The following is a 27663-nucleotide window of genomic DNA, read 5'->3' on the forward strand; positions in this document are numbered from 1 at the left end:
TCCCGTCGCCCTGCGACAATTTAAACCCACCCGAACAACACAAAGATCATGTTGTTCCTCCAACGTGGGTTGAAATTCACTACAATGGTGAGATGTCAGAGCTCACTATGGAGACTAAAATGATTTAATCTGAAATGCCCATTGATATCTTTTGTAAATCTTTCTACGGGTTACAAGTGACAAAGAATTTGTGAACAGAAATCCCAGACACAACAACATGTCAGTTTTAATGTCTCTGTCCAGATGTTAAAGGAGTGACCAGATACTTCCTTTGTGATACCAATATATCAGTAGTTGATTCTTGGAGATAAAGAACTATCTCATCCCAGCTGGAAACATGCTTTCTGTCTGAAATGTTGTAACTCAGTGAAATCCACTGGAATCGGGGTGTTGAGAACACACCAGCATTTTGTTCTTCAACTGCACTGATTGTACGAGGGATTGACTATGTCTGACATCTAACCTTGTGCAGCACTACCGAGATCACACTGTGGAGAGACCATTCACCTGCTCAGAATGTGGGAAGGGGTTTACTTGGTCATCCAGTTTGTAGAGGCATCAGAAAGTTCACACTGGAGAGAGACTGTTCACCTGTTCCATTTGTGGGAAAGGATTAATTGGATCATTTGACCTCCTGGCACACCAGTCAATTCACAGCAATGCTTTCTATAATTACCCATGCTGTTCAGGCACCAAATTAGCTTTACTCTTTTTATCCCAATAAAATTATATGTTCATACTTTTTAAAGCCTTCAAAAACTGAATATCTTTTATCATTTACAGCTTTGACTTGATATTTTCAGATGTATTCCCTAACTTTTAATTAATTTGTGACTGGATGCATTTTTATCTGACTGCATTGTTTTCAGTTTAATGAACAACAATTGATTTTGGTTACTACTTCGTTCTTCACCGCCTGATAACATTCAAGCAGAAATACAAATTCGAAGCAGGAGTGAAGTACTTGTGTCTTCTCTGCCAGTTATTAACATTAAGGGTGATCCAAATGTGGCCTCAATTTTCCATGGCTCTGTTGATTATTATGAATGTAATTTTGTCTTCAATTTATTCAATGACTGCTTCGAACATCCTTGAATGAAGAAAGTTCCAATGACTAACAACCCTCTGAGAGAGAAACATTGTCTAATCTGTTTCAAATGAATAACACTCATACAGTAACCTGAGTGATGGAATGTAATGTCATTTCCACATTTACTCTGTCATTTCCTCTTGCTCTTCTGAATCCAAAAGATACAAGTCTAGATTGTCCAGCATTTTTCAGAAGACCATATGCCTATTCCATTCAATATTCCAGTAAACCCACGCCGAACTACTTCTAAAAAAGGAAACAAATGCACAGAAAAGATGAAAGAAGGATGAGCTTTATTTGTCACAAGTACATCGGAATATTGAATGACAATGAAACGTGTTGTTTGAGTCAATGACCAACACAGCCTGAAGATGTGCTGTGGGTACTGAACAAGTGTTGCCATGTTTCCAGTGTCAACATAACATGCCCACAACTGACTAACCCGAACCCGTTTGACTTTCAGAATGTGGGAGGAAACCGGAGCATCCAGAGGAAACCCATGTGCTCACGGGGAGAAAAGCGGCAGGAATTGAAACCCAGTCTTCCGATTGCTGGGGCTGTGAAGTGTAAAGTTAACTGCTACATTACCATGCTCCCCTGGATTGCATCCTTCTCATTGACAATCGTCTCAGACAAAACCGAGGTATTCTTAAACACTGGTGACACAATTAAAGTCTCAGAATAGATATCATCCTATTGCTAAGAAAGCTTATTTTACCCCTTGCAATGAGTTTTTTTTTATGCCTTGCTTATCATTGAGTTTGACTGTCCCAATATATTCCTGAGTGGACATTGTTCTTTAATTTTGTCTGTAGAAACATCAGTGAGTTCACACTGGGGAGAAGCTGTTCACCTGTTCAGACTGAGAGAAGGGATTCAGACACTTATCCAGTTAAAGGAAACATCAGTGAGTTGACACTACAGAGAGGCCATTCACCTGTTCTATTTGTTGGAAGGCATCCCACCTACTGGCACACCAGTCAGATCACACTGGGGAGAGGCTGTTCACCAGATCTGAATGTGGGAAGAGATTCACTCGGTCATCCAGCCTTGTTGTGCACAACCAAATTTCCACTGGGGAAACATTTTAAATAAGCTTATGTTGGATATTTCTCCAGCACAGTTGCTGAATAGAGAGGAATGTTCAAAACTGACTGTTGGTGCCAACGTCGGCAAATATTGCTGCTGTTTATCAAACCCAGCAACTTATTTAAATGTATTTGCCAGTGTGAGCTCGGTAGTGGCTCACAAGGGTGGGTGACTGAGTGAATCCTGTCCCACAGTCTGAGCAGGTGAAAAGTCTCTCCCCAGTGTGAACTGACTGCTGTACCGATACTGGTGAGATGATCGAGTGAATCCCTTCTCACAAGGGGAACAGGTGAACGGCTTCTGTTCAGTGTAAACTCACTGGAGTCACTGTATGCTGGATGACAGAGTAAATCCCTTACACAGTCGGAGCAGGTGAATGGTGCCTGCCCAGTGTGAACTCGCTGGTGAGTCAGCAGATCAGATGACCGAGTGATTCGCAGCAGACTGACAGAGACTGAGGATGAGAATTCAGTCTGGCAGAGACAGGGGATGATATCACCAGTCTGGCAGAGACTGAGTGTGAGAGCAAACCACTGGCACATTGATGGTCTCACCTCCAGTCTCTGACAGATGGATGGTCTCATCCCTGGGTCTCTCTCAGACTGAAGGTCTCATTCCCAGTCTCTGCCAGTCTAAAGATCTCACTCCTAGTCACTCTCTGACTGAAAGTCTCAGACCAGGTCTCTCTCAGTCTGAAAGTCACATCCCCAGTCACTGCTGGACTAAAGGTCTCACACCCAGTCTCTCTTAAGGTCTCACACTCAGTGGCTCCTGGACTTATGTTCTCACACCCGGTCTCTCCCAGATTGAAGATCCTATCACCAGTCTCTCCCAGGTCTCATCCCTGCTGATTTTTCCATCATTTTCTGTTTTTATTTCACCATGATTGTCTGGGCCCAGGACATGTGGTAGGGTGGGTTCAGACAGCCAGTGCTGAACGATGGAGCTGAGTGGCTCAACAGGAGGACTGGAGAGCTCCAGCTACCAGCATGGGACGGTGGGACAGAATGGCCTGGACCACAGCCTCACCGATGTGATTCCAGTTCCAACTTAATCCCTCCCAGAGTGTCCCCATTTCTCCCAGGGATGGCCGATGTGATTCCAGTTCCCAGTGAATCCCACCCAGAGTGTTCCGATTTTTCCCATGGACGGCCGATGTGGAGAAGGTGATGGTTCCTACCCATGCACGGTCAATGGGGGAGTGTTCTCACAGGAGATGGTTGTGGATTCAGTCCATCCAGGTTCAGTGGGAGAGGTTTCTCACAGGGGAGGGTGGTGGATCCAGCACATCCACTGTCCGTGGGGGTTTCTCACTGGGGAGACGGGTCGTCTCACCACATCCATGGCACATGGGGGAGATGTCTCACAGGAGAGCGATGTGGGCCCAGACCATCCACGGCCGATGTGGTGAGGTTTCTCAACAGTGGATTAGTCAAATCTCGCAACTTATTTCAACGCACACAAATTTCTAGAGGAACTCAGCAGGCCTGGCAGCATCTATGGAAGAGTACCGTCGAGGTTTCAGCCCAAGACCCTTTGGCAGATCTAATGTATACATATATAAACCTATCCATGGTGGCTGGCGGGAGAATGGGTTGACAGCAGACGTGCGTGAACTGGAAGAGATGCAGTTGAGGGCAGTGTTGATGGTGGAGGAAAGGAAGCCCCTTTCTTTGAAGAAGGAGGACATCTCCTTCATTCTGGAATGAAAAGCCTCATTCTGACAGCAGATGTGGTAGAGACGAAGGAATTGAGAGAAGAGGATTGTATTTTTACAAGTAACAGAGTGGGAAAAGGTTTAGTCCAGGTAGCTGTGAGTCAGTGGATTTGTAATGGACATCAGTGGATAAGCTGTCTCTAGAGACAGAGACAGAGACAGAGACAGAGAGATTGAGAAAGGGGAAGGATGTGTCAGAAATGGACCAGGTAAATTTAAGAGTAGGATGGAAGTTGGAGGCAAAGTTGATGAAATGGACTAGTTCGGCATTTGTACAGGGATTAGCACAAATATAGTCATCAATGTAGCATAGGAAAAGTGGGAAGGTGACATCAATTTAGGCTTGGAACATAGTTCCACATAGCTGACAAACAGGCAGGCATAGCTGGGACCCATGTGAGTACCCTTGGACACACCTCTTGTTTGAAGGAAGTGGGGGGAGCCAAGGAGTAAATATTGACAGTGAGGACTAGTTCCACGAGATGGAGGAAAGTGGTGGTGGAGGGTAACTTGTGTCTAGAAAGAAATGGAGCTTTGAGGCCTTCTTGTTGGGGTATGGAGTTGTATAGGGACTAGACATCGATGGTGAAAATAAGATGGTCGGGGCCAGAGAACTTGAAATTATTGAAAAGATTGCATCTTTCCTTTTCCACCAGCGTGAACTCGCTGGTGTGTCTGTAGATTGGATGATCGAGTGAATTTCTTTCCACAATCCAAGCAAGTGAATGGCCTTTCCCCAGTGTGAACTCGCTGGTGTACCAGTAGGTCAGATGATTGAGTGAATCCCTTCCCACATACAAAACAGGTGAATGGCCTCTGTTCAGTGTGAACTCGCTGATGTACCTTCAGATTAGATGACCGAGTAAAACCCTTGCCGCAGTCTGAGCAGGTGAATGGCCTCTCCCCAGTGTGAATTCGCTGATGGACCTTCATTTCAGATGACCGAGTGAATCTCTTCCCACAGTCTGAGCAGGTAAATGGCCTCTCCGCAGTGTGAACTGACTGGTGTGCCACTAGGTTAGATGACCGAGTGAATCCCTTCCCACAGTCTGAGCAGGTGAATGGCCTCTCCCCAGTGTGAACTGACTTGTGTGTCAGTAGGTCAGATGACCGAATGAACCCCTTCCCACAATCAGAGCAGATGAACGGTGTTTCCCCAGTGTGAACTCGCTCGTGTACCAGTAGGTCAGATGACCGAGTAAACCCCTTCCCACAGTCTGAGCAAGTGAACGGCCTCTCCCCAGTGTGAACTCGCAGATGTACCTTGAGTTTAGATGAGTGAGTAAACCCCTTCCCACAGTCTGTGCAGGTGAATGGCCTCTCTCCAATATGAACTGCCTGGTGTGTCAGTAGTTCAGATGACCGAGTGAATCCCTTCCCACAGTGTGAGCAGGTGAATGGGCATTCACCAGTGTGAACTGACTGGTGTTTCAGCAGGTTAGATGACCGAGTGAATCCCTTCCCACAGACTGAGCAGGTGAACGGCCTCTTCCCAGTGTGAGCTTGCTGGTGTCTCCGTAGGTTGGATGACCGAGTGAATCCCTTCCCACATTCTGAGCAGGTGAACAGCATCTCCCAGTGTGAATTCACTGGTGTGTTCGCAGCTGGGATGAGATGAATGAGTCACTTCCACAGTTCTGCATCACTCCTCTGTCAATTCATCAAATCAGATGTCAGACATAGTGAGTCCCCAGAACAATCAATCCTGTTGAAGAACTGATCTCCAGTGAATAAACACTGGAGTGTTCTCAGCTCCTTGTTTCCCCAGGAGGTCACTGAATTAAAACAGAAAATGTCATGTCAGAGACAAGGCACGTTTCCAGCTGGGATGAGATACTTCTTCATCTCCAAGGATCAAGACGGATAGATTGGTGTTACAATGTGAATATCTGGTCACTCCTTAAACATCTGGACAGAGATGCGAAATGTGACGTGTTGCTGTGTTTGAGCTTCCTGGACACAAATTATTTTTGCTGTTTCTCACCTGTAGAAAGATTTACAAAAGGAATCAATGGATGAAGTACTGAATTTCAGGAAGTGTATGGTGATGAACACTGGTAGAAGAAATAAAAGCGTAGACTATTTTATAACTGGAGAGAAATTTCAAAAATGTCAAAGACGCTTCTGCATGCTCGTGCAGGTTGAGTTGGTGGTGAGGAAGGCCAGTTAGCATTCATTTCCAGATGATCAAAACGTAAAGCAAGAACACATTGCTGAGGCTTTACAAAGAACTGACAAGGTCTCACTTGGAGTATTGGGAGCAGTTTTGTACCCCATATCTAAAAAAGGATGTGCTGACACTGGAGAGGGCTCAGTGGAGGCTCACGAAAATGATTCCCAGAATTGAAGTCTTGTCATATGAGGAGCATTTGATGGCTTTGGGCCTCTACTCACTGGAATTTAGAAGAATGAGGGGTCATCATTTGAAAATCTATCAAATGTTGAAAGGTCTCGATACAATGGATGTGGAGAGGATGTTTCCTGTGGTGGGCGAGTCAAAAACTTGATGAACCAAATTCTGCTCATTTATCTTGTGGTATTTTAGATGAGGTAGTGTTAGTCTCTCTCTTGAGCGCTGACATCACATGGTTACAGCGAGGTTCAAACTAACTTGGGGGAAGAAGTCTTCCTCTAACTGGGCACAGTGCCGGCATCTGGACTGGCCATCAACTTCTCTGACAGTCTTCCTCTCTGTACAAAAATGGGGCATTTCTGCTCGTCTGCAGCCTGTGACTTGGCTCAGTTTGATTCTTTCCATTGGTGTTATTCACTATTATCTCTAAACTGCGCATGTGTACGGCTGCACAACAACTGAAATGCTCCCTTACAGATCGCATTTGGTGCTGCACTGATAGAATTTTCTTTCAAATAATGTTAATTGTGGGCACGTGACCAAGTGGTTAAGGCATTGGACTAGCGACCTGAAGGTCATGAGTTCAAGCCCCAGCGGAGGGAACGTGTTCTGTCCTTGAGCAAGGCACTTAATCACACATTGCTCTGCGATGACACTGGTGCCAAGCTGTATGGGTCCTAATGCCCTTCCCTTGGACAACATCGGTGTTGTGGAGATGGGAGACTTGCAGCATGGGCAACTGCTGGTCTTCCATATAACCTTGCCCAGGTCTGCACCCTGGAGAGTGAAGACTTTCCGGGCGCAGATCCATGGACTCAAGATGCTTTTACTTACTTACTTAATGTTAATTGAAAGTGCCGTGCAGTTTTCAGGCCGTGCAAAAAATTCCTGCTCAGACCAATGGTTGGCCCAACAGCACTACAAAGAGCCCGTGATATTACCTGGAGACTTTCCAGTTACTCTGACACATCCCGCACCCCCCAGGTGATTGAAGGCAGTGAACCCATTGATGGCAGTGCCAATGAATATGAGGCAGAGGGCAGTAGCTTTTCCCAGTGCAGTGTCACATTTTGTGATGTGAAATCTACAGGACACTTGTTACCCACAACAAAGGTGTTTGATATCATTGTGTACTCAGTGAGAATGGTACAAAACATGTTCTCATGGGTAGAAAGTTCCAAAGCAAAAGGAGGTAGAGCTAAAGCTGATGGAAGGATTTTGTGATGTTTTTTCATACAGTACTAATTGGCATTTTCACTGACTGCAAGGTGAACTCTTCATCTTAGTTTAACTGGGAACTGTATTTTTGTTCCAAGATCCTAATCCTTGGATCCTTTGATCTGAGTGTATCTGATACATACATGTTTAAAAGCAATTATGCATACAATCTTAGTGTTTGGGCAATATCTCCCCACATTTCCCCTCTTTATTGCTTGTACGTTGCGGTGGAGACACAAATAACGACGTTTACTCCTTTGGATGTAAGGATTCAATTTTTATTATTATTATTGGATAGCTATAGCTCAGCAATGTTTGCAAAAACCTTCTGCTCCCATTCGCTACTCCTGCACTTCGAAACACGTTTATAGACTGGCGGAGAGGGCGCAGATAGTGTCACCAATGGCTTACTCTTAACCCAGAAGCCCATACAAACGAGAGACCCTTTTATCCGCTACGGTTCCCGCAATGCGCATGCGCCATAGGAATGGCGGTAGCGTCAGCTCATTTTCCCGGGCCCGGAACAGATTGTGGGGCCGAGAGAGGGGAAAAGGACCGAGACTGTCCCGCGGTGCGGAGCCACGGTGTGTCCGGACGTCACAGTAACTGTCCGTCAGTCGCGGTTCACCGGTGACGATAAGATCCCCGCCCGGAGCCCCGCTCCTACCTGCCGCCGAGTGCCCGCGAATCTTTTGACCAGTGAGCGCATGCGCAGTTTTCCCGGCGCCGTCTCTGACCTTCACGCATGCGCATTTAATTGCCTGATCTCGGTCGGCGAATTCTGGAACAAACACGCGGAAGTCTGCAGATACTGGAAATCCAAAGCAACTCACACAAAACGCTGGAGGAACTCAGCATCTATGGAAAAGAATAAACAGTCGGCGTTTTGCGCTGAACAGGATGGGGGACAATGCCAGGATTTTAAAAAAACGGGGAGGGGAGAAAGGCTAGCTGGAATGTCACAGGTGAAGCCAGGTGGGTGGGAAAGGTCAAGTGTTGGAGAAGAAATATCTCATAGGAGAGGAGAGTGGACCAGAGTACAGAGGGAAGGAGGAGGGGACCCGGGGGATGTAATAGGCAGGTGAGAAGTAAAAGTCAGAGTGGGGAATGGAGGAAGGCGGGGTGGGGGGACTTGTTTATAGGAAGGAGAGATCGATATTCATGCCATCTGGCTGGAGGGTACTCAGAGCGAATATAAAGTGTTGCACCTCCACTCTGACGGGGGCTCATCGCGGCCGTGGCATCGACACGTCAGAACGGGAATGGGAATCAGTTTTAAAATGTTTGGCACTGGGATGTTCTGCTTGGGGCGAATGGTGCGAAGCTGCTCAACGAATTGATGAGGTCACGCTCAGGACGGAGGAGCAACAGCTTATATTCTGTCTCGGTATCCTCCATCTCGATTAACTGAACCAAAACACCAGTGTTGTCTGATTGATTCCAGAGCCCCAAGGGAAGGTGTCTCTTAATCTGAATAATGGTCTTATTTGAGCTCCTGAAAACCTGTTTTTGACAAACACCTGCCATCCCTTGGACAACTTTCCCAGCTGGTCTCCATCCCACTGTGACCTCAGACAACCCTCACTTTCACCACAGACTGGCTCAGTGTCATGCACACCTTCACTAATTGTCCGACCTACATTCTCCTCCAAATCATTCACACACGTGACCAACACCAGTTTACTGCAAGATGACAGAGAGAAGTGACAGTAGAGCTCAGCTCAAACAAAGAAAACAAGCGAAACGAAGAGCAGGAGAGTGGTGGTGGAGGGAACGCGTTGGGTCTGGTATCCAGGTGGAAACGGAGAGCTCTGTGGCTTTCCTGGTGGGAGGTGGAGCTGTATATGGACAGGGTATCTACAGTGAAAATAAGATGACGGGGCCAGGGAACATTTAATTACTGAAAAGATTTTGTGTGTGTTGTTTGGATTTGCAGCATCTACAGATCTTTGCTTGTTTCTGACCGGGAAATTCCATTTGTTGCAGACGGAGCGAATGTACTTGACAAAATGTACTCCCGATCTACATTGGGTCCCATTGATGTAGAAGAGGCCGCACAGGGAGCATCAGATACAGTAGATCAGCCTGACAGACTCACAGGTGAAGTTTTGCCTCACCTGGAAGGACTGTTTGTGAACCAAAAGGGGCTGAGGGGGGAAGCAAATGGGAAGGTGTAGAACTTCCCTCACTTTCAAGGATATGTTCCGGGGGGAGATGAGCGGGAAGGGATGCATGGAATTATCGTGCAAAGCAAAAAGTGGGGGGAGGGGGAGGTAAAGATAGGAAGGGGTTTAGTGAAGATCACCATGCAAATCGGTAGTTTTATTTAAATGTCAGCTAGTGTGAATGTGTTCTGTGAGTCCTGCCACCTGCCGTGATCGGTGTCTTCCTCAGGTCCGCTGTCATCTGAATCTGCCAGGGTGGATGGTGGAGGGTTTTACAGAGATGGCAAGTGGTGTAGATGTCAGTTGGATTCACAGAATGGTGATGGGTGTAGCTTTAGAAGGGTTTTCACAGATGGTGGACACTGCAAGGATTGGAGGTGTTAACAGAAATGGGGAGTGGTATAGTGATGGAAGGGTTTTCACACAGGGTGTGGGGTGTAAGAATGCTTCACCACCACAGTGGAAATATACTTCCCTTGTCAACCAAAATGGTGTTTCTGTCTGTAACCAGCTGGAACCTGTATTGTATCAGAGTGCTTTGCTAATAATGTTCGTGCAACATGATGCTGATGGTACCTGAGCACTTGACTGCAGACCTGCAGCTGTGTTACTGGAAGAATGCCAAATACTCTGATTCAGCAGAGAAAAATAATACACCGTCCTTGAAGTTGTGTCCAGAGGAGTGACGGTACTGGCTTGTTTTTTTTTTGGACAACAGCTATTACCAGCTCCTGTGCAGTGCTAGTCTTCCATAGTCATAATCATAGTCATAGTCATACTTTACTGATCCCGAGGGAGATTGGTTTTCGTTACAGTTGCACCAACCAAGAATGGAGTATAAATACAGCAATATAAAACCATAAATAATTAAATAATAATATGTAAATTATGCCAGGAAATAAGTTCAGGCCCAGCCTATTGGCTCAGGGTGTCTGACCCTCCAAGGGAGGAGTTGTAAAGTTTGATGGCCACAGGCAGGAATGACTTCCTATGACGCTCTGTGTTGCATCTCGGTGGAATGAGTCTCTGGCTAAATGTACTCCTGTGCCCACCCAGTACATTATGTAGTGGATGGGAGACATTGTCCAAGATGGCATGCAACTTAGACAGCATCCTCTTTTCGGACACCACCGTCAGAGAGTCCAGTTCCATCCCCACAACATCACTGGCCTTACGAATGAGTTTGTTGATTGTGTTGGTGTCTGCTACCCTCAGCCTGCTGCCCCAGCACACAACAGCAACATTATAGCACTGGCCACCACAGATTCGTAGAACATCCTAAGCATTGTCCGGCAGATGTTAAAGGACCTCAGTCTCCTCAGGAAATAGAGACTGCTCTGACCTTTCTTGTAGACAGCCTCAGTGTTCTTTGACCAGTCCAGTTTATTGTCAATTCGTATCCCCAGGTATTTGTATTCCTCCACCATGTCCACACTGACCCCCTGGATGGAAACAGGGGTTACCGGTGCCTTAGCTCTCCTCAGGTCTACCACCAGCTCCTTAGTCTTCTTCACATTAAGTTGCAGATAATTCTGCTCAAACCATGTGACAAAGTTTCCTGCTGTAGCCCTGTACTCAGTCTCATCTCCCTTGCTGATGCATCCAACTATGGCAGAGTCATCCGAAAACTTCTGAAGATGACAAGACTAAGCGCCAGAAACCCTCCTGCTGTGACCTTCCTTTGCCAGGTCATCCCTCCATCTCTAACAGTATCTAAAGTGAAATATGTGTTCTCCATGGGGATGGACACAGGGGTACACTGCACTCACTGTTTCCTCCTCTTCACGTTCCTGACTGTCACCCGGTGTACTGCCGTGTACCTTGGGTGCAACTACCTCTCTATATGTGCTACTTATCACTCCTCCAGCCTCCCGAATGATCTGAAGTTCATCCATTTCCAGCTCCATCTCCTTAATGTGGATTGCTTGGAGCTGAAGCTGGATGCACTTCTCACAGGTGTAGTTATCAGGGACACAGGAGGGTCTCCTGCCTTCCCACATCCCACAAGAGGAGCTTTCCACTATCCTGCCTGGCATCTCCACTGTTCTAACTGAACGAATGTAAAGAAGGGGCAAAAAAACAATTCTAGCTCCATGATGAGTTTGCCCTCTCTGACTGAATGTTCTCCTCACTGAAACCTCAGAGGTGAAGCCTCAAAGTCTCTGCTCTGACTCTGTCCACTCTGACACTGGCCGCTCCACTTGCTCCTGACCAACTTTAAGATCTTCTTCATAATCAATCCTGAATGCTGATTGGCCACAGCTCAAAGCTCAAAATAACCTGCCCTGAACAATTGCCTTTAATACTCAATTGGCGAACCTGAGTGAATTACATCTTCTCAAGCTTCTGATCTCTCTGATTAACGATGTTTCAAAGCTCGGTAGGGCGAGACAAGGATGAATAACTGATTGAAACCCATCCCACATTCAGAGCTAGTGACCACCCTCACCACAGTGTGAACCCGCCACTGTCTCTGCAGATAAGTGTGCAAATGACTTCCCACAGTCTGAGCAGGTCAATGTACTCTCACTGCTGAAAACAGTTTGGTGTATAGGTAGGTGAGATGAAAGTGTGAATTCATTCCCAGTCCAAACAGATGAACGGCTTCTACCCAGTGTGAACTTGGTGATGTTCATTCAGCTGTGATGACTGAGTGAATTCCTTCCCACAGTCTGAGCAGTTGAACAGTTTCTCCCCAGTGTTTGCTTGCTGATGTTCATTCAACACTGGACTGAAAGTGATATATTTGAATGCACGCAGCGTAAGAATTAAAATGGATGATCTTGAAATTCAGCTACAGATTGGTAAGTATGACGTTGTGGCCACCTCTGAAACTTGGCTAAAGGATGGCTGCCAGTGGGAGCTGAACATCGAAGGATATATGGTGTATCGGAAAGATAGGTTAGTAGGCAGAGGGGGTGGTGTGGCCTTGTGTATAAGAAATAATATTAAATCATCAGAAAGCGATGACATAGGACCAGGAAGGTGTAGTCTCTCTGGTTGGAGATAAGAAACAGCAAGGGTAAATGGACCCTAATGGCAGTTGTATACAGTCCTCCAAACAGCAGTCAGGATGTGGATGACAAATTACCGCAGGAGATAGAAAAGGCATGTCAGAAGGGCAATCGTTGGTGATTTTAACAGGAAAGTGGATTGGGAAAAACAGGCCAGTACTGGACCTCAAGAGAGAGCATTTACAAAATGTCTAAGGGATTGCTTTTTAGAATAGCTTGTTGTTGAGCCCACTAGGGGATTAGCTGTGCAGGATTGGGTGTTGTGCAATGATCCGGCAGTGATAAGAGAGCTTAAGGTTAAGGAACCCTTGAGGTCAGTGATCAAAATCTGACCGAGTTCACTTTGAAATTTGAGAAGGAGAAACTAAATTCCAATGTGTCGGTATTTCAGTGGATTAAAGGAAATTACAAGGCATGAGCGGGGAACTGGCCAAAGTTGACTGGAAAGGGGCTCTAGCAGAAAGGACAGCAGAGCAGCAATAGCTGGAATTTCTGCAAAAAATGAGGGAAGTGCAAGACAGATATGTTCCTAACAAGAAGGAATTTTCAAATGGAAAAAGGACACCACTGTGGCTGACAAGTGAAGTCAGAGCCAAAGTAAAAGCAAAAGACAAGGAAGAAAAAGTTAGTGGAAGATAGAGGATCGGGAAGCTTTTAAAAATTTGCAGAAGGAAACTAAGAAGGTCATTAGGAAGGAAAAGATAAATTATGAAAGGAAGCTGGTGACTAATATCAAGAAGATACAAAAAGCATTTTTTTAAGTATAACACGCTCTAAGGTTTCACTGCTAATATGATGGCTTTTCTGTAATGTTCCACTGCTGAGGTAATGGTTTCTCTGTAGCAGCAATGTTTGGGTTATGACTAGAGATAATAGGGCATGCTCGCCAATGAGCAGGATGTTGTTCTTTCTTGCATGTCTGGGAGCCAGGAATTCACGGGGCTTTAGCGAGGGAGAGATGAGGAGGGAAGACGCGAATGGAGAGAGTTGGTAGACCTCAGATGGATCGGCCTTGGAGTGAGGGTCCGAAGGTCAGCGAGGATCGGAGGAGGTCGATGGTGGACAAACGGCTTATCAGTGAGCTCCAACATTGCCCAATAGACTGTTTCATGAGAATGGGCCCTTTCTCTTTTTTGTTTTCTTCACTAAGCATATCGTCAAATTGAGAGTAATAAAGCTCAATCATTTAATCGCATATTGTGCACTGTTTGTTATTTCGTACTGATTTGTAACAGGGAACACTTCACACGGCATCCACCCAAACGAGATTTCTCAAGTTTGGCCAGGCCAGGGGCTATCATCCCCTATACTGAGCCACTAGATTGAAGGGAGAGTTAGATTAGTATAGAAAGGGTAAAAGAGAGTTGAGGATAGATATAGGACCAACAGAAAATGATGTGGGAGATATTGTAATGGGAGACACAGAGATGGCAGTGGAACTGAATGTGTATTTTGCATCATTCTTCATGGTGGAAGACATCTGCAGTATACTTGACATTCAGGAGCGTCAGGGAAGTGAAGTACGTGCAGTGAAAATTATGACTGAGAAGGTGCTCAGGAAGCTTAATGGTCTGAGGGTGGCTAAATCTCCTGGGCCTGATGGAATGCACCTTTGGGTTCTGAAGGAAATAGCTGGACAGATTGCATAGGCATTACTAACGATCTTTCAAGAATCGATAGATTCTGGCATTGTACTGTAAGGGGTTTCTTCTTTTATGTTACTGCGAAGGCTAACAAAATGGCTTCTTTGTTATGTAATTAAAATGGCTTTTCTGTAATAATAACTGTGATGTAAGGAGTTCTCCCTCTCTCTCTCTCTGCTTGTTTGGGTTATATTACTGATAAGAGCATTGTATTCATTTGTTAACCAACTGGGATAGATGCTATTCTTTCTTGTGTGTCTGTAAGGTATTGTTTCGCGGGGCTTTTGGGCAGAAGGCGCAATGGGGACAGAGAGAGGAGACACGATGCTGCGACCCTGGGTGGCGGGACCGATCCTGAGCGGGAGTCCGAGGCCCAGGGTCTTTGGCGAGGAGAGGAGACAAAGACAGACTCGTGCACAGCGTCTGGTCAACCATCGTGGCTGGTCCCAGGTGGCGGGTCGAGGGGTTCGGAGGGGATCAAATGGTGGAAAGAAGACTCCGTTAATTAAGCTCCAACTGTTCTGCACGAAGTGGTTGAACTTTGATAAGTTTGGCGCCTTTTATTTTCCTTTTATATTTTACCTTTATTACTTACATAGTTCCAGTAAGATCTATGAAGTGTAATTATTTAATCACATATGGTGCATCGTCTGTTATTTGGCGGGGTGGGGTACATCACACAGCATCCACACAAACTTGATTACCCAGTTCGGCGGGGCTGAAGGCTGTTCCCCCAGACGAAAGCGAGCTGAGCAAGCCTGAGGCTTACCAGGGGGCTACAGTAACTGATGACTGGAAAATTACAAATGTTACTCCGCTATTTAAGAAGGGTGGGAGGCAGCAGAAAAGAAACTATTGACCTGAAAGCCTGAGTTCAGTGGTTGGGAAGTTGTTGGAATCGATTGTTAGGGATGAGATTATGGAGTACTTGGAGGCACATGTCAAGATAGGCCAAAACCAGCATGGTTTCCTGGAAGTAAAATCCTGTCTGACTAACCTACTGCAATTCTTTGAGGAAATTACAAGCAGGGTGGACAAAGAAGATGCAGTAGATGTGGTGTACTTGGATTTTCAGTGGGCCTTTGACAAGGTGCTGCACATGAGGCTGTTTAGCAAGATAAATCCCATGGAATTACAGGGAAGTTACTCACATGGGTGGAGCATTGGCTGATCAACAGAAAACAGAGTGGGAATAAAAGGATCCTATTCTGGCTGGCAGCCGGTTACCACTGGAGTTCCACAGTGGTCGGTGTTGAGACCACTGATTTTACGATTATATCAATGACTTGGACTATTGGATTAATGGATTTGTGGCTAAATTTGCCGATGATACAAAGATAGGTGGAGGAGCGGGTAGTGCTGAGGAAACAGAGAGCCTGCAGAGAGATTTAGATAGTTTCGGGGAATGGGCAAAGAAGTAGTTAATTAAATACAATGTTGGAAAGTGTATGGTCATGCATACTGGTGAAAGAAATAAACGGGCAGATGATTGTTTAGTTTGGGAGAGAATTCAAAATGCAGCGATGTAAAGGGACTTGGGAGTCCTTGTGCAGGATACCCTAAAAGTTAACCTCCAGGTTGAGTCGGTGGTGAAAAGATGAATGTAATGGTGGCATTCATTTCTAGAGGTATAGAATACAAGAGCAGGGATGTGATGTTGAGGCTCTATAAAGCACTCATGAGACCACACTTGAAGTATTGTAGTTTTGGGCTCCTAATTTTAGAAAGGATATACTGACATTGGAGAGGGTTCAGAGAAGATTCACAAGAATTATTCCAGGAATGAAAGGGTTACCGTACGAGAAGTGTCTGGTTTCTCTTGGGCTGTATTTCCTGGAGTTCAGGAGAATGGTGTGGGGCAAGTGGGGGGGATCTCATTGAAATTTTCTGATGTTAAAAGCTCTGAACAGATTACATACGGGAAAGTTATTTCCCATGGTACGGGAGTCTATGACAAAAGGGCATGACTTCAGGATTGAATGACATCCATTTAGAACAGAGATGAGAAGAACTTATTTTACTCAGAGGGTGTAAATTTGTGGAATTTGTTGCCAAGTCATTCGGTGCATTTAAGGCAGAGAGAGAGGTAGGTTCCTGATTAGCCAGGGCATCAAAGGGTATGGGGAGAAGGCAGGGGAGTGGGGATGACTGGAAGAATTGGATCAGTGTTGGATCAGCTCAGGACTGAATGGCGGAGCAGACTCGAAAGGCCGAATGGCCTACTCCTGCTCCTATATCTTATAGTCTTAATTGAGTTGTCTGAGTGAATCCTTTCCCACATTCAGAACAGGTGAGTGGCATCCCCCAGTGGGAATTCGCTGATGTATTTTAAAGTCAGACGACCGAGTGAATTCCTTCCCACAATCTGAGCAGGTGAACGGTTTCTCCCCAGTGTGAATTCGGTAATGCCTCACAAGTTTGGATGACTCAGTGAATCCCTTCCCACATTCAAAACAGCTGAAAGGTTTCTCCCCAGTGTGAACTCGCCAATGTACCTTCAGTTGAGATGAACGAGCAAAGCCCTTCCCACATTCAGAGTATTTGAATGGCCTCTCCCGAGTGTGAGGTTTCTGATGTTCCTTCAGATGAGATGACCGGGCGAATCCCTTCTCACATTCAGAGCAGGTGAACAGCTTCTCCCCAGTATGAACTGGCTGATGTTCAATCAGTTGAGCTGAATGGGTGAATCCCTTCCCACATTCAGAGCAGATGAGTGGTTTCTCCCCTGTGTGATCGAACTGGTGTGTCAGTAGATGAGAATGCCAAATGAATCCCTTCCCACAGTCTGAGCAGGTGAATGGCTTCTCTCCGGTGTGAACTCGCTGGTGTCACTGTGGTGTGGTTGAGTGTGTGAATGCCTTCCCACCATCGAAGCAGGACAGTGTCCTCTCACTGGTGAATTTTCTGATATACCTTTACCATCGATAACAGAATGGCTTCCCGCTTGCAGAACAGGTGGAGCATCTCACTCGGGTGTGAACTTGCTGATCTGTCTTCAAACTGGATGGCTGATTGGTTCCCCTCCCTCACACAGAGCGGGTGAATGGCCTCTCCCCACTGTGAACTCACTGGCGTGTCTGCGGGTAGCCTGTGAGTAAATCTCTTCCCACACTGAGAGAAGGAGAATGATATCTCACTACGATCAATTCTCTGGCAATTCAGAAAGTCAGATGTTTGAATCCCTTGTACAATCAATGCAGTTGAAGCTCTTCGGCCCACAAAGCTGTCCCGAACATGTCCCTACCTCAGAACTACCTAGGCTTACCCACAGCCCTCTATTTTTCTAAGCTCCATGGACCTATCCAGGAGTCTCTTGAAAGATCCCATCATTTCTGCCTTCACCATCGCTGCCGGCAGTCCATTCCATGCACTCACCACTCTCTGTGTAAAAAACTTACCCCTGACATCTCCTCTGTACCTGTTCCCAAGCACCTTAAACCTGTGTCCTCTTGTGGCAGCCATTTCAGCCCTGGGAAAAAGCCTCTGAAAATTTGATAAGCAGAAAGTAAAGTCTGACATTGTAATATTTCAGTAGAGTATAGGAAATTACAGCGGTCTGAAGGAGGAGTTGACCCAAGTAAATTGGAAGAAGATGCCGGCAGGGATCACAGCAGAGCAGAAATGGTGTGAGTTTCTAGGAAAATGAGGAAGGTGAAGGATAGATATATTCTAAAAATAAATAAATACTCAAATGGAAAAGTAGTACAACCGTGGCTGACAAGGGAAGACAAGCTAACTTAAAAGCAAAAGAGAAGGCAAACAGCAAAGCAAAAATTAGCAGGAAGACAGAGGATTGGAAAGCTTTTAAATACCTACAGAGAGCAACTAAAAGAATGATTAGGAGAGGAAAAAAAACATGAAATTGAATTGACTTTATTGCTTACATCACTCAGATTCCTGTGGAGTAAAAATCTTTACGTTACATCTCCGTCCAAATGTGCTATGTGCAATTTATAGTAATTTATGATAAATAATATGTATAACATGTTAGTCTATATAACACAGAAATACCGTTGTCTCAGCACGAGTTAAGCAGTCTGATGGTCTGATTGAAGAAACTGCCCCCGGAACCTGTTGGTCCTGGCTTTTATGCTGCGATACCGTTTCCCTGATCGTAACAACTGGTACAGCTTGTGGTTGGAATGACTCGGGTCTCCAAGGGGATGCAGTGGATGTTATAAATTTGGAATCTCAGAAGGCCTTTGACAAGGTGCCAGTGAGGCTGCTTACTAAGTTAAGAGCCCAAGGTATTACAGAATAGTTACTGGCATGGTCAGGACATTGGCTGACTGGTAGGAAACAGCGAATGAGAGCAAAAGGATTCTTCTCTGGTTGGCTGCCAGTGACTCGTGGTTTTCTGCAGGGCTCGGAGTTGGGATCACTTTTTTATGCTCTATATCAATGATTCAGCTGATGGAATAGATGGCTTTGTTGCTAAGTTTGCAGATGATATGAAGATTGGTGGAGGGGCCGGTAGTGTTGAGGAAACTGGTAGGCTGCACAAATACTTGGATGAGGAGAATGTTCAATAAATTGGCAAATAATATACAATGTTGGAAAATTCATGGTCGTGTACTTTGGTCGTAGAAATAATGTGTGGATTATTTTTTAAATGGGGAGCAAATCCAAAAAGCTGAGAGGAAAATGGACTTAGGAGTCCTTCTGCAGATCACCAGAAAGGTTAACTTGCAGGTAGAGTCAGTGGTGAGGAAGGGAAATGTATTGTTAGCATTCAGTTCAAGGAGTTTAGAATACAAGAACAGGGATGTGATGCTGAGGCTTTATAAGGCACTGGTGAGGCCTCACCTTGAGTATTGTGAACAGTTTTGGGTTCCTCATCTAAGAAAACATGTGCTGGCATTGCAGAGGGATCATTTCATACGGATGATTCCAGGAATGAAAGGTTTATCATACGAGGAACGTTTGATAGCTCTGTGTCTGTACTCCTGGAATTTAGAACGATGAGGGGGGATCTCATTGAAACCTTTTGCATGTTGAAAGGCCGAGACAGAGTAGATGTGGAAAGGATGTTTCCCATAAACATGAGGAATTCTGCAGATGCTGGACATTCAAGCAACAAACATCAAAGTTGCTGGTGAACGCAGCAGGCCAGGCAGCATCTCTAGGAAGAGGTACAGTCGACGTTTCAGGCCTAGATACTTCGTCAGGACCAGCAACTTTGATGAAGGATGTTTCCCGTGTTGGGATAGAGAGGCGTCCATTTAAAACAGAGATGTGGAAAAATTTCTTGAGCCAGCGGGTAGTGAATTTGTAGAATTTGTTCCCACAGGCAGCTGTGGAGGCTGTCATTGAATGTATTTAAGGCAGAGATTGATAGGTTCTATATTGAACACGGCATCGAATGTTACGGGGTGAAGGCCAGGGAGTGTGGATGAGGAGGGGAGAAAAGGATCAGCCATGATTGAATGGCGGAGCAGACTCGATGGGCCAAATGGCCTAATTTTACTCCTATATCTTATGGCCTTATGGTTATCAGACCACTACATTGAAACATTGTGAGAATGAGCCCAGACAAGCCAATCAGCATCGACATCGTTCAAGATATCATCTCGGGAGAAGCACACACCGCATAACAGCCTGGCAAAACTACCCCCTCCATACATGCACAGGAAGGATTATCAGATGGTAATCAGAGCCTCAGCAATATACGTTGTTATTTCCCTCAGTAACCTGGAAACCATTCTCTTCAGACACGGTAATTTATTTATTTAAACAGCTCACACACATGTCACGCATTGTCAGCACACTCCAGACGTGAAGACACACACTGCAACATACAAATACTTCAATGTGCACACTCTCCTTCAATGTGTACACACACCCACTGACATTTACCACAATCAACACACACACACAATATCAGGATGTGACACACGGCTAAAGAAACAGGCACAAGTTTCCCATTCAGGAACTAAATCTGCTGTCTTTACCCAGTCTGTCCCTTCTGTGGCACTGAGCTGCCCTCTGACGTGACGTTACATCCACAGTTCACAGACAGATTCTGGGGTGACATTCCTCAGGAGGATGATCTACGGAAGGTTTGGCAGATCTTGAACCAACAGCCCACTTCATCCATCTGCAAGACTAAGATGTCTTCTTGAGCATGTCCTGTTTGTGTGTGTTTGCCCCATATCCCTCTAACCATATCCTAACTGTGTACCTGTCTAAATTTATTTTGTTATTTTAATTTTATCTGTTTCTACAGCATCTGACAGCAAATTCCATCTGCCCACCTCCCTCTCTGTGAGAATATTACCCCATAGATCCCTCAGAAAAATTTCCCTCTTCACTTTCAATCTGAGCCCTCCGGTTCTGTACTCCCATTTCTCGGAAAAAGACTCATTTTATCTAAGCCCTTTATGAATGTATTTACCTTGCTAAGGGGTCATCCCTCAACATCCCACACTACAGCTAAACAGCCCAAGCTCGTCCACTCTCTGCTTTTAACCCAAGCCCCCCCAGTTCTGGTAACATCCTCCTAAACATTCCTGACCAGTGTAATACCATCCTCCCCATATTTGGGGAACTGGAAATGCACACAATACCACACTTGGAGTATTGTGAGCAGTTTTGGGTCCCTTATATCGGAAAAGATGTGCTGGCATTGGAAAGGATCCAGGAGGTTCACAAGAATGATTCCGGGAATGAAAGAGTTAACATATGAGGAGGGTTTGATGGTTCTGGGGTTGTACACACGGGAGTTTAGAAGATTGGCTGATTTACTATCCCTCTCAACCCTATTCTCCCGCCTCCTCCACATAACTTTTGATGCCCTGACTGATCAAGAAGTTTACCTATCAACTTCTGCTTTAAAAATCAAACACGAGAAAATCTGCGGATGCTGCTAATCCAAGCAACACAGGTCCTGATGAAGATCTCGCCTGATCTCCCTAAACCTATTTGGAGAAGGTTGATACTGGGAGGATGTTTCCTATAGTGGGTGGGTTGAGAACAGAAGGCACAGCCTCCGACTAGAGGGATATCCATTTAAGATACAGATGAGGAGGAATTCCTTTATCCACAGGATAGTGAATTTGCCACAGGGAGCTGTGGAGGCCAAATAATTGAGTATATTTAAAGCGGAGTAACACGCACAAATTGCTGGAGGAACAGCAGGCCGGGACATTTCTATGGAAAAGAATAAACAGTCAACGGTTTAGGATGAAACACTTCCAGGACCTGTGTTGTTTAAGGGTCCATGCAATTCTTCCCCTGCCCTAATGAGGGGCTGCGGGCGATGGGGTTCACCCACAGGATTTTCACCCCTCCCTCATCTGGTTCTGGTTCAATCTGCCACTCATCTCTCCCCTACTGGTTCCCATTATCACCTCCTTTTCTGACTCGAAACTTCACACTCCCCCACTTCCCACTCACAAATGAATGTTAACATTGAATAAGGGGCCTGTTCCTGACCTGTACTGTTCTATGTTCTCTGTTCCCTGCTTAGAAGAATGAGAGGAGATCTCAGGGAAAGACGAAATTCTTTCAGAGCCCAACAGGTAGGATACAGGGAGGATGTTTCCCCTGTCTGAGGAGTCAAGGGTCAGGGGTCATTGTCTGTTTGGATTCTCAGCACCCGAGGGGAGGTAGTGTGGAGGGGGTTTGGGGGTTCTTAGCCATTCAGTTCACAGAGTCATTTGTCGTATAGCATAGAAATGTGCCCTTTGACCCATCACCCTTGTGCTGACCTATTTACCCATCTATATTCATCCCAATGGCCGGCATTAGGTTAGTCCCCGTCTGTGCCTTGCCTGTTGAAGTGTCTGTCTGTCTCTTAAACACAGAGGACTGGAAGCCCATGACCTGCAGAGGTCAGTGCTGGGGCTGCATGTGTTTGTCATTCATATTATTGATCTCGGTGAGAATGAAGGTGATATAGTTAGTAGGTTTGTGGATGACAATAAAATTTATGGTGTAGTGGACAGCGAAGAGGGTTATCTCTGTGTAGCTCTCAGGCTCACCCAGCTCGCATTCGTCCAGGGGAATCAACATTCGGCCCAGCCAAACTGGGTAATCACGTTTATGTGGGTGCTGTGTAATATACCCCAGTTACAAACCCACAAAGTAAAACATCAGTCAGTACACCATATGCAAATTAATGATAGACTTTATGAATCTTAATCTGAATATAGGGTTAGTAATGAAAATAAACAAAACAAAAAAAGGGCCCGAGTCAAAGTCAAACTCAAGTTGGAGCTCAGTCAGTCATCATTCTTCCACCATCAGTCTCCTCCGAACGTCGCTGACCTTCAGACCCTCAGATCCCAGTCCACTCCGTCCAGTGGTCTACCAGCTTTCTCCATGCGTGTCTTTCCTCTTCATCTCTCCTCGACAGAAGACTGCCAAAAACCCAACTCCCAGACACTCTAGAAAGAACAACATTTCTCCCATTGGAAAGCCACTGAATTCCAAAGTCCCATTTTCTCTAGTCATAACCCAAACATTGCTGCTACAAAGAAACCACGACCTTAACAGTGGAAATTTACATAGAAGCCATTACATTAGCCTTAGCAGTGAAACTTGACAGCATGTTATACTCTCCCCCCACTGAATTTAGTCATGTCCTCATGACATTGATATAATTCACTAACCCTTCCTGCAAAACACAAAGCCCAATCCAGGTGCAAAAAGCAGTGACTCACCTCGCCAAAACAGTAAAGATCACGCCCTGTTCCCCAGGCGCTACATAGGCCAACCTATCCACTGGATTCCTAATTCTCTGAGACCTCCGTACCGCCTCACCTAACTCTTCAGGCTCAGACGCTACTGGGGATACTTCGGGTCTACCTGGCTAATCCTCCCTCAATCTATCACTCAAGCCCCCCCCTGCAACTCGGAGCCCCCTGTCCCGTGTCCAGGCCCCGCTTCCTCTCCTTCAAGATCATGCTGTAGTACAAATAACAGCCTGCCCCCCCCCCACACACACACACATACACACACTTTACCTGACTCAGTGGGAGAAGGGCCAGGAGTCGCTTCCTCAATCAATGGGGAGTTAGCGAAAGGCAGCATGTACCACACATCCAGGTCATCATCCTACAAATCAGTATCCCTCTCATGGGCGGGGCCCGGCCCAGACTCTCCCTCTGTGGGCCCTGAAGTCGCCCCGTATTTTCACAGAGTTCTCAAACTAGGTGTAGGCTCCAAGCAGGGCTTTGGGTCTACCTGTACTTCCTGTCTCAGGAGCAACAGGTGATTCTGATGGAGAATCTTGACAGGCCCATTCCCCTCCTCTGATTTCACCCAGAAAACCGGTAGGTTTGACATCTGACTCTCCACCACATAGCGAGTGGCCGCCTCGCTGTCAGCCAGCTTGTGCTTTCCAGGTAGCACCAAATTCCTGATGAGAACCCGGTCACCCGGCAGGAGTTGGATAGTGTGATGAGTGCTCCTGGAACAACCCACATCAAGCTCACCAATGGAACAGACACCTTCCAATTTCAACATCTCCTTTACCAGCCTCCTTTTCTAATCTGGTGGCACCGGGGAGTCACCAAAGCTGAATGACTCAGCAGTCAACTTTTCCCCCTTTTCCAATAGTTTCTCCTCGGCGTGCCTCACGGGGCATTAGACATTACAGTCACTGGGAACAAATGTGCCTGGGGCATCCCCCCGCCTGAAGGGACCTCCCTCTTCGTAGTGTTCCTGACAATCACTGCCATCCTGCTCACCCGTACAACCGAGGGCTTCTGCAATTCAGGCCTCACCAGTACCCCAGCCAGAAATCCCGACTCCCCTTCGTGGTCTTCCGGAGCATCCACTAAGAGGGCTTCTCCCTCAGGCACTCCGGGAAATTTGGGGTTCCCCATCACTCTCGCTACTTCCCCGGGCAGTACCACCATTGGCTTCGACTGTCCCTCGTTTAAGTTCGGTATCAGGCCCAATGCTGCCATGCACTTCCTCAAAAGCAGGTCAAAACATTGGGTGCACGGACAATGTTCCCAGAAAGCTCTCACCCACCTTCTCCTTTCAGGCCCCCATGAGCCACCTCACAAATGAAATGCAATTGTCCCCACCAGAATTGAAACGCCGCCCGTCTCAACAGGATCCGGACTAATGTATCAGGAACCTAAGACACTCCCACATCGGCCTCCGAGAACTCCAGTTTCACTGACAAATAACGGCCGTATGGATGATCAGCAGCACTGATTTAAACAGGACAATCACACAGCGTCCAATGGAATCAATCCCGGACAAGCGCCCCACAATTGTAACCCTCAGGGTCGCCCAGCTCGCGTTCGTCTAGACTCTAGGGGAATCAGCCTTCTGCCCCGATAAACTGGGTAATCACGATTGTGCAGATTCTGTGTAATTTACTCCCCGTTACAAACCCAAAATGCAAAATATCAGACAGTACACCATATGCAATTTAATGATAGACTTTATGAATCTTAATCTGACTATAGGGTTAGTAATGAAAATAAACGAAAGAAAAAAAAGGCCCAAGTCAAAATCAAAGTCAAGTTGCAGCTCAGTCAGTAGTCATTCTTCCACCATTGGTCTCCTCCAAACGTCGCCGACCTACGGACCTTCAGATCCCAGTCCACTACGTCCGGTGGTCTACCAGCTCTCTCCACACGTGTCTTTCCTCTTCATCTCTCCTCGACAGAAGACCGCCAAAAACCTGGCTCCCTGACACGAGAAAGAACAACATTTCTCCCATTGGAGAGCCACTGAATTCCAAAGTCCCGTTATCTCCAGTCATAACCCAAACATTTCTGCTACAGAGAAACCATGACCTTAACAGTGGAACATAACACAGAAGCCATTACATTAGCCTTAGCAGTGAAACCTTACAGCGCGTTGCATGTGTTTACAATGGGCCCTTGATTAACTCTAGAGTTGGGTACAGAGACAATGTTTTAACATACATCTTGTCATGTACGTGGATAGGAAAGGTGGAAAGGAATAATGGACAAATGGGATTAGCCCATTAAAACAAGCTGGTTGGCACGAACAGGTTGGGCCGACAAAGAATCTGTGACCTCCTGTTTAAATCCGTTCACTCACCCCCTTCCCATCTTAGTCCACCCCTTTACCGCTCTCGTTTGTGCTGTATATCTCCCCTATTTATTTCTGTTCTTGAGGGACGATGTCGACCTGAAACATAGAATGGCCGTCTCTCTCCATACATGCTGCCTGACCCACTCGGTTCTTCCAGCATTTTGTGTCTGTTTGATCGGGAAATCTGTGCTCTTCGTCCAGAGGGATAATCCTGGGGAGATATTAGTTGTCCATCCGCTTTCGTTGGATCAAACCGCTGGAAAGGCTCGTATCGGTCACCCGACCGCGCCTGAGGCCCAGCGGCCTTTCCACCGGTCCCGGGGCCGCGCTGCCCGAGTCTGAGCCCGATCCCAGGGCTGCGCTGCGCGAGTCTCCACCCCCGATCCCCGGGGCATCGCTGCCCGAGTCTCCTCCCGATCCCCGGGGCCGCGCTGCCCGAGTCTGAGCCCGATCCCAGGGCTGCGCTGCGCGAGTCTCCACCCCCGATCCCCGGGGCATCGCTGCCCGAGACTGCCCCCGATCCCCGGGGCCGGGCTGTGCGAGTCACCCCCGATCCCCGGGGACTCTCTAATTCTCTGCTTCTCCCCCCAGTGTCCGTCTCCTTGGATGTGGAAATGGCGAATCCGTATCTCGAGGTTTCTGAGGATTGGAAGAGTGTGAGATGGACCCAGACCTGGAGGGATCTCCCTGACACCAGGAAGAGATTCACAAATTTGCCTTGTGTGCTGGGATCGGAGGGATTCGCATCGGGCACACATTACTGGGAGGTGGAGGTGACGGCGAATCGGGTCTGGTGGCTGGGAGTCGCCGCAGAGTCTATGGGGAGGAAGGGATTGTTCAGTCTGAGTCCGGAGACCGGATTCTGGGTCATCGGGCGGGTTGATGACGTGCTCGGTGTTCTCCCCTCCCCTGTGTTCCATCTCCCTGCCGGTCCCATCCCCGGGAGGGTGGGTGTTTATCTCAGTTACGAGTCCGGGACGGTTTCATTTTACAACGCGGAGACCAAGTCCCATCTCCACATCTTCACTGGGAATAAATTCACGGGGAAACTTTATCCTTTCTTTGCGACCTGGGATGGAAACCACTGGCTGAGAATCTGCTCCGGGTCTGTAAACGGGTCGGGTCCCGGGACCAGCGTCAGGAGTAAAGTCCCTGTAAATATAAAATTGCAGACAGTGAAATAAACACGAGATGAGAATTATCGATCCAATAATTTTAAAAAAATATTTTTATTGAAGTTTATCATCAAACAAACATTTCCATAAGATGTATTTCAGATACTGTACATACATATCATATAATTTTAACTCGTTCACCACGTCCGTCAACGGAACTAAAACACCGTGTATTCACCAGCTGCTGCAAGGCAGCGGGTTCTGAGCTACCCCGGGTCCTAAAGTCGACCTGCTCTGATTCAGGTTAAATGGGACATGTGGGATCGGTTCTGACTGGAAAAGGGGGTGGGGGGGTGTTCAGGGCGAATCTTGCTAAGACCATAAGACACAGGAGTAGAATTAGGCCATTCAGCCCATCGACTCCGCTCCGCCATTCCATCATGGCTGATCCCGGATCCCACTCAACCCCATACATCTGCCTTCTCGCCATATCATTTGATGGCCTGATCGACCAGGAAATTATCAGTTTCCGTCTTAAATATACCCACAGACTTGGCCTCCACCGCAGTCTGTGATAGAATTTTCCACAGGTTCACTACTCTCTAGCTAAAAATATTCTTCCTTACCTCTGTTCAAAAAGGTCTCTCTAGTCTGGATATCCCCACCACATGAAACAACCTCTCCACACCCACCCTATCTCGTCCTTTCAACACTCGGTAGGTTTCAATGAGATTCCCCTCTCCTTTCTGAGCTATGGGACCCAAAATGTTGATTAAACTCAAAGTACGGCCTTACTTGTGTCTTACAAAGGCTCAGCATTATCTCCTTGCTTAAATATTCTATTCCCCTTCAAAGAAAAGCCAGCATTGCATTTCCCTTCTTTACCACAGACTCAACCTGCGAAATAACCTTCTGGGACTCTTGCAGGAGAACTCCTAAGACCCCTGCACCTGTGAATTTCTGTCTATTTAAATAGTACTGACCAATATTATTCCTTGGACCAAAATGCATGATCATACATTTCCAAACACTGTATTCAATCTGCCACCCTTTTTTAAACCATTCCTTCAATTTACCTAAGTCCTACTGCAATCGCATTGCTCCCTCAGCTCTACCCACCCTCCACCTATCTTTGCATCATCCACAAACTTTCCACAAAGCCATCAATTACATTATCTAAATCATTGACAGACAATGTGGCAGTCCCAATACTGACCCCTGTGTATCAGCACGA

The 27663-nt window shown here is 46.5% G+C and overlaps 2 protein-coding genes across 4 annotated transcripts; one reads left to right on the forward strand and one right to left on the reverse strand.

Annotated features, from left to right (window-relative positions):
* Window positions 1–1219: 1219 nt before the first annotated feature.
* On the reverse strand, window positions 1220–8184 carry LOC134346476 (zinc finger protein 239-like). Of its 2 annotated transcripts, XM_063047850.1 has the most exons (3): window positions 8135–8184; window positions 4740–5880; window positions 1220–1336 (listed from the first exon to the last, which is right to left on the reverse strand). In XM_063047850.1, the coding sequence occupies exons 2-3, from the start codon at window positions 5466–5468 to the stop codon at window positions 1331–1333; spliced, it is 735 nt and encodes a 244-aa protein (XP_062903920.1). In that variant the 5' UTR covers window positions 5469–5880; window positions 8135–8184; the 3' UTR covers window positions 1220–1330. The 2 variants fall into 2 exon arrangements, with proteins under 2 accessions (XP_062903920.1, XP_062903919.1); XM_063047849.1 differs by lacking the exon at window positions 1220–1336 and having other exon boundaries at window positions 1727–5880.
* Window positions 1388–26499, forward strand: LOC134346477 (E3 ubiquitin-protein ligase TRIM39-like). Of its 2 annotated transcripts, none has more exons than XR_010017933.1 (2): window positions 1388–1733; window positions 25906–26499. XR_010017933.1 is itself a non-coding variant. In XM_063047851.1 (2 exons), exons 1-2 carry the CDS (start codon window positions 9477–9479, stop codon window positions 26496–26498), a joined length of 684 nt encoding a protein of 227 aa, XP_062903921.1. In that variant the 5' UTR covers window positions 9459–9476; the 3' UTR covers window position 26499. The 2 variants fall into 2 exon arrangements, 1 of the variants encoding a protein (XP_062903921.1); XM_063047851.1 differs by lacking the exon at window positions 1388–1733 and adding an exon at window positions 9459–9567.
* Window positions 26500–27663: the final 1164 nt, after the last annotated feature.

The sequence above is a fragment of the Mobula hypostoma genome, chromosome 5 (genome assembly GCF_963921235.1).
Source record: "Mobula hypostoma chromosome 5, sMobHyp1.1, whole genome shotgun sequence".
In the NCBI taxonomy this organism is placed as follows: domain Eukaryota; kingdom Metazoa; phylum Chordata; class Chondrichthyes; order Myliobatiformes; family Myliobatidae; genus Mobula; species Mobula hypostoma.

Excerpts from the sequence above, each read along its gene's own strand:
- LOC134346476 (XM_063047849.1), bottom strand. The coding sequence starts at position 5,468 with ATGCTGTTCACCTGCTCAGAATGTGGGAAGGGATTCACTCGGTCATCC.
- LOC134346477 (XM_063047851.1), top strand. The coding sequence starts at position 9,477 with ATGTACTCCCGATCTACATTGGGTCCCATTGATGTAGAAGAGGCCGCA. Across the intron at positions 9,568-25,905 it reads TCAGCCTGACAGACTCACAG|TGTCCGTCTCCTTGGATGTG; the intron begins GTGAAGTTTTGC and ends TTCTCCCCCCAG.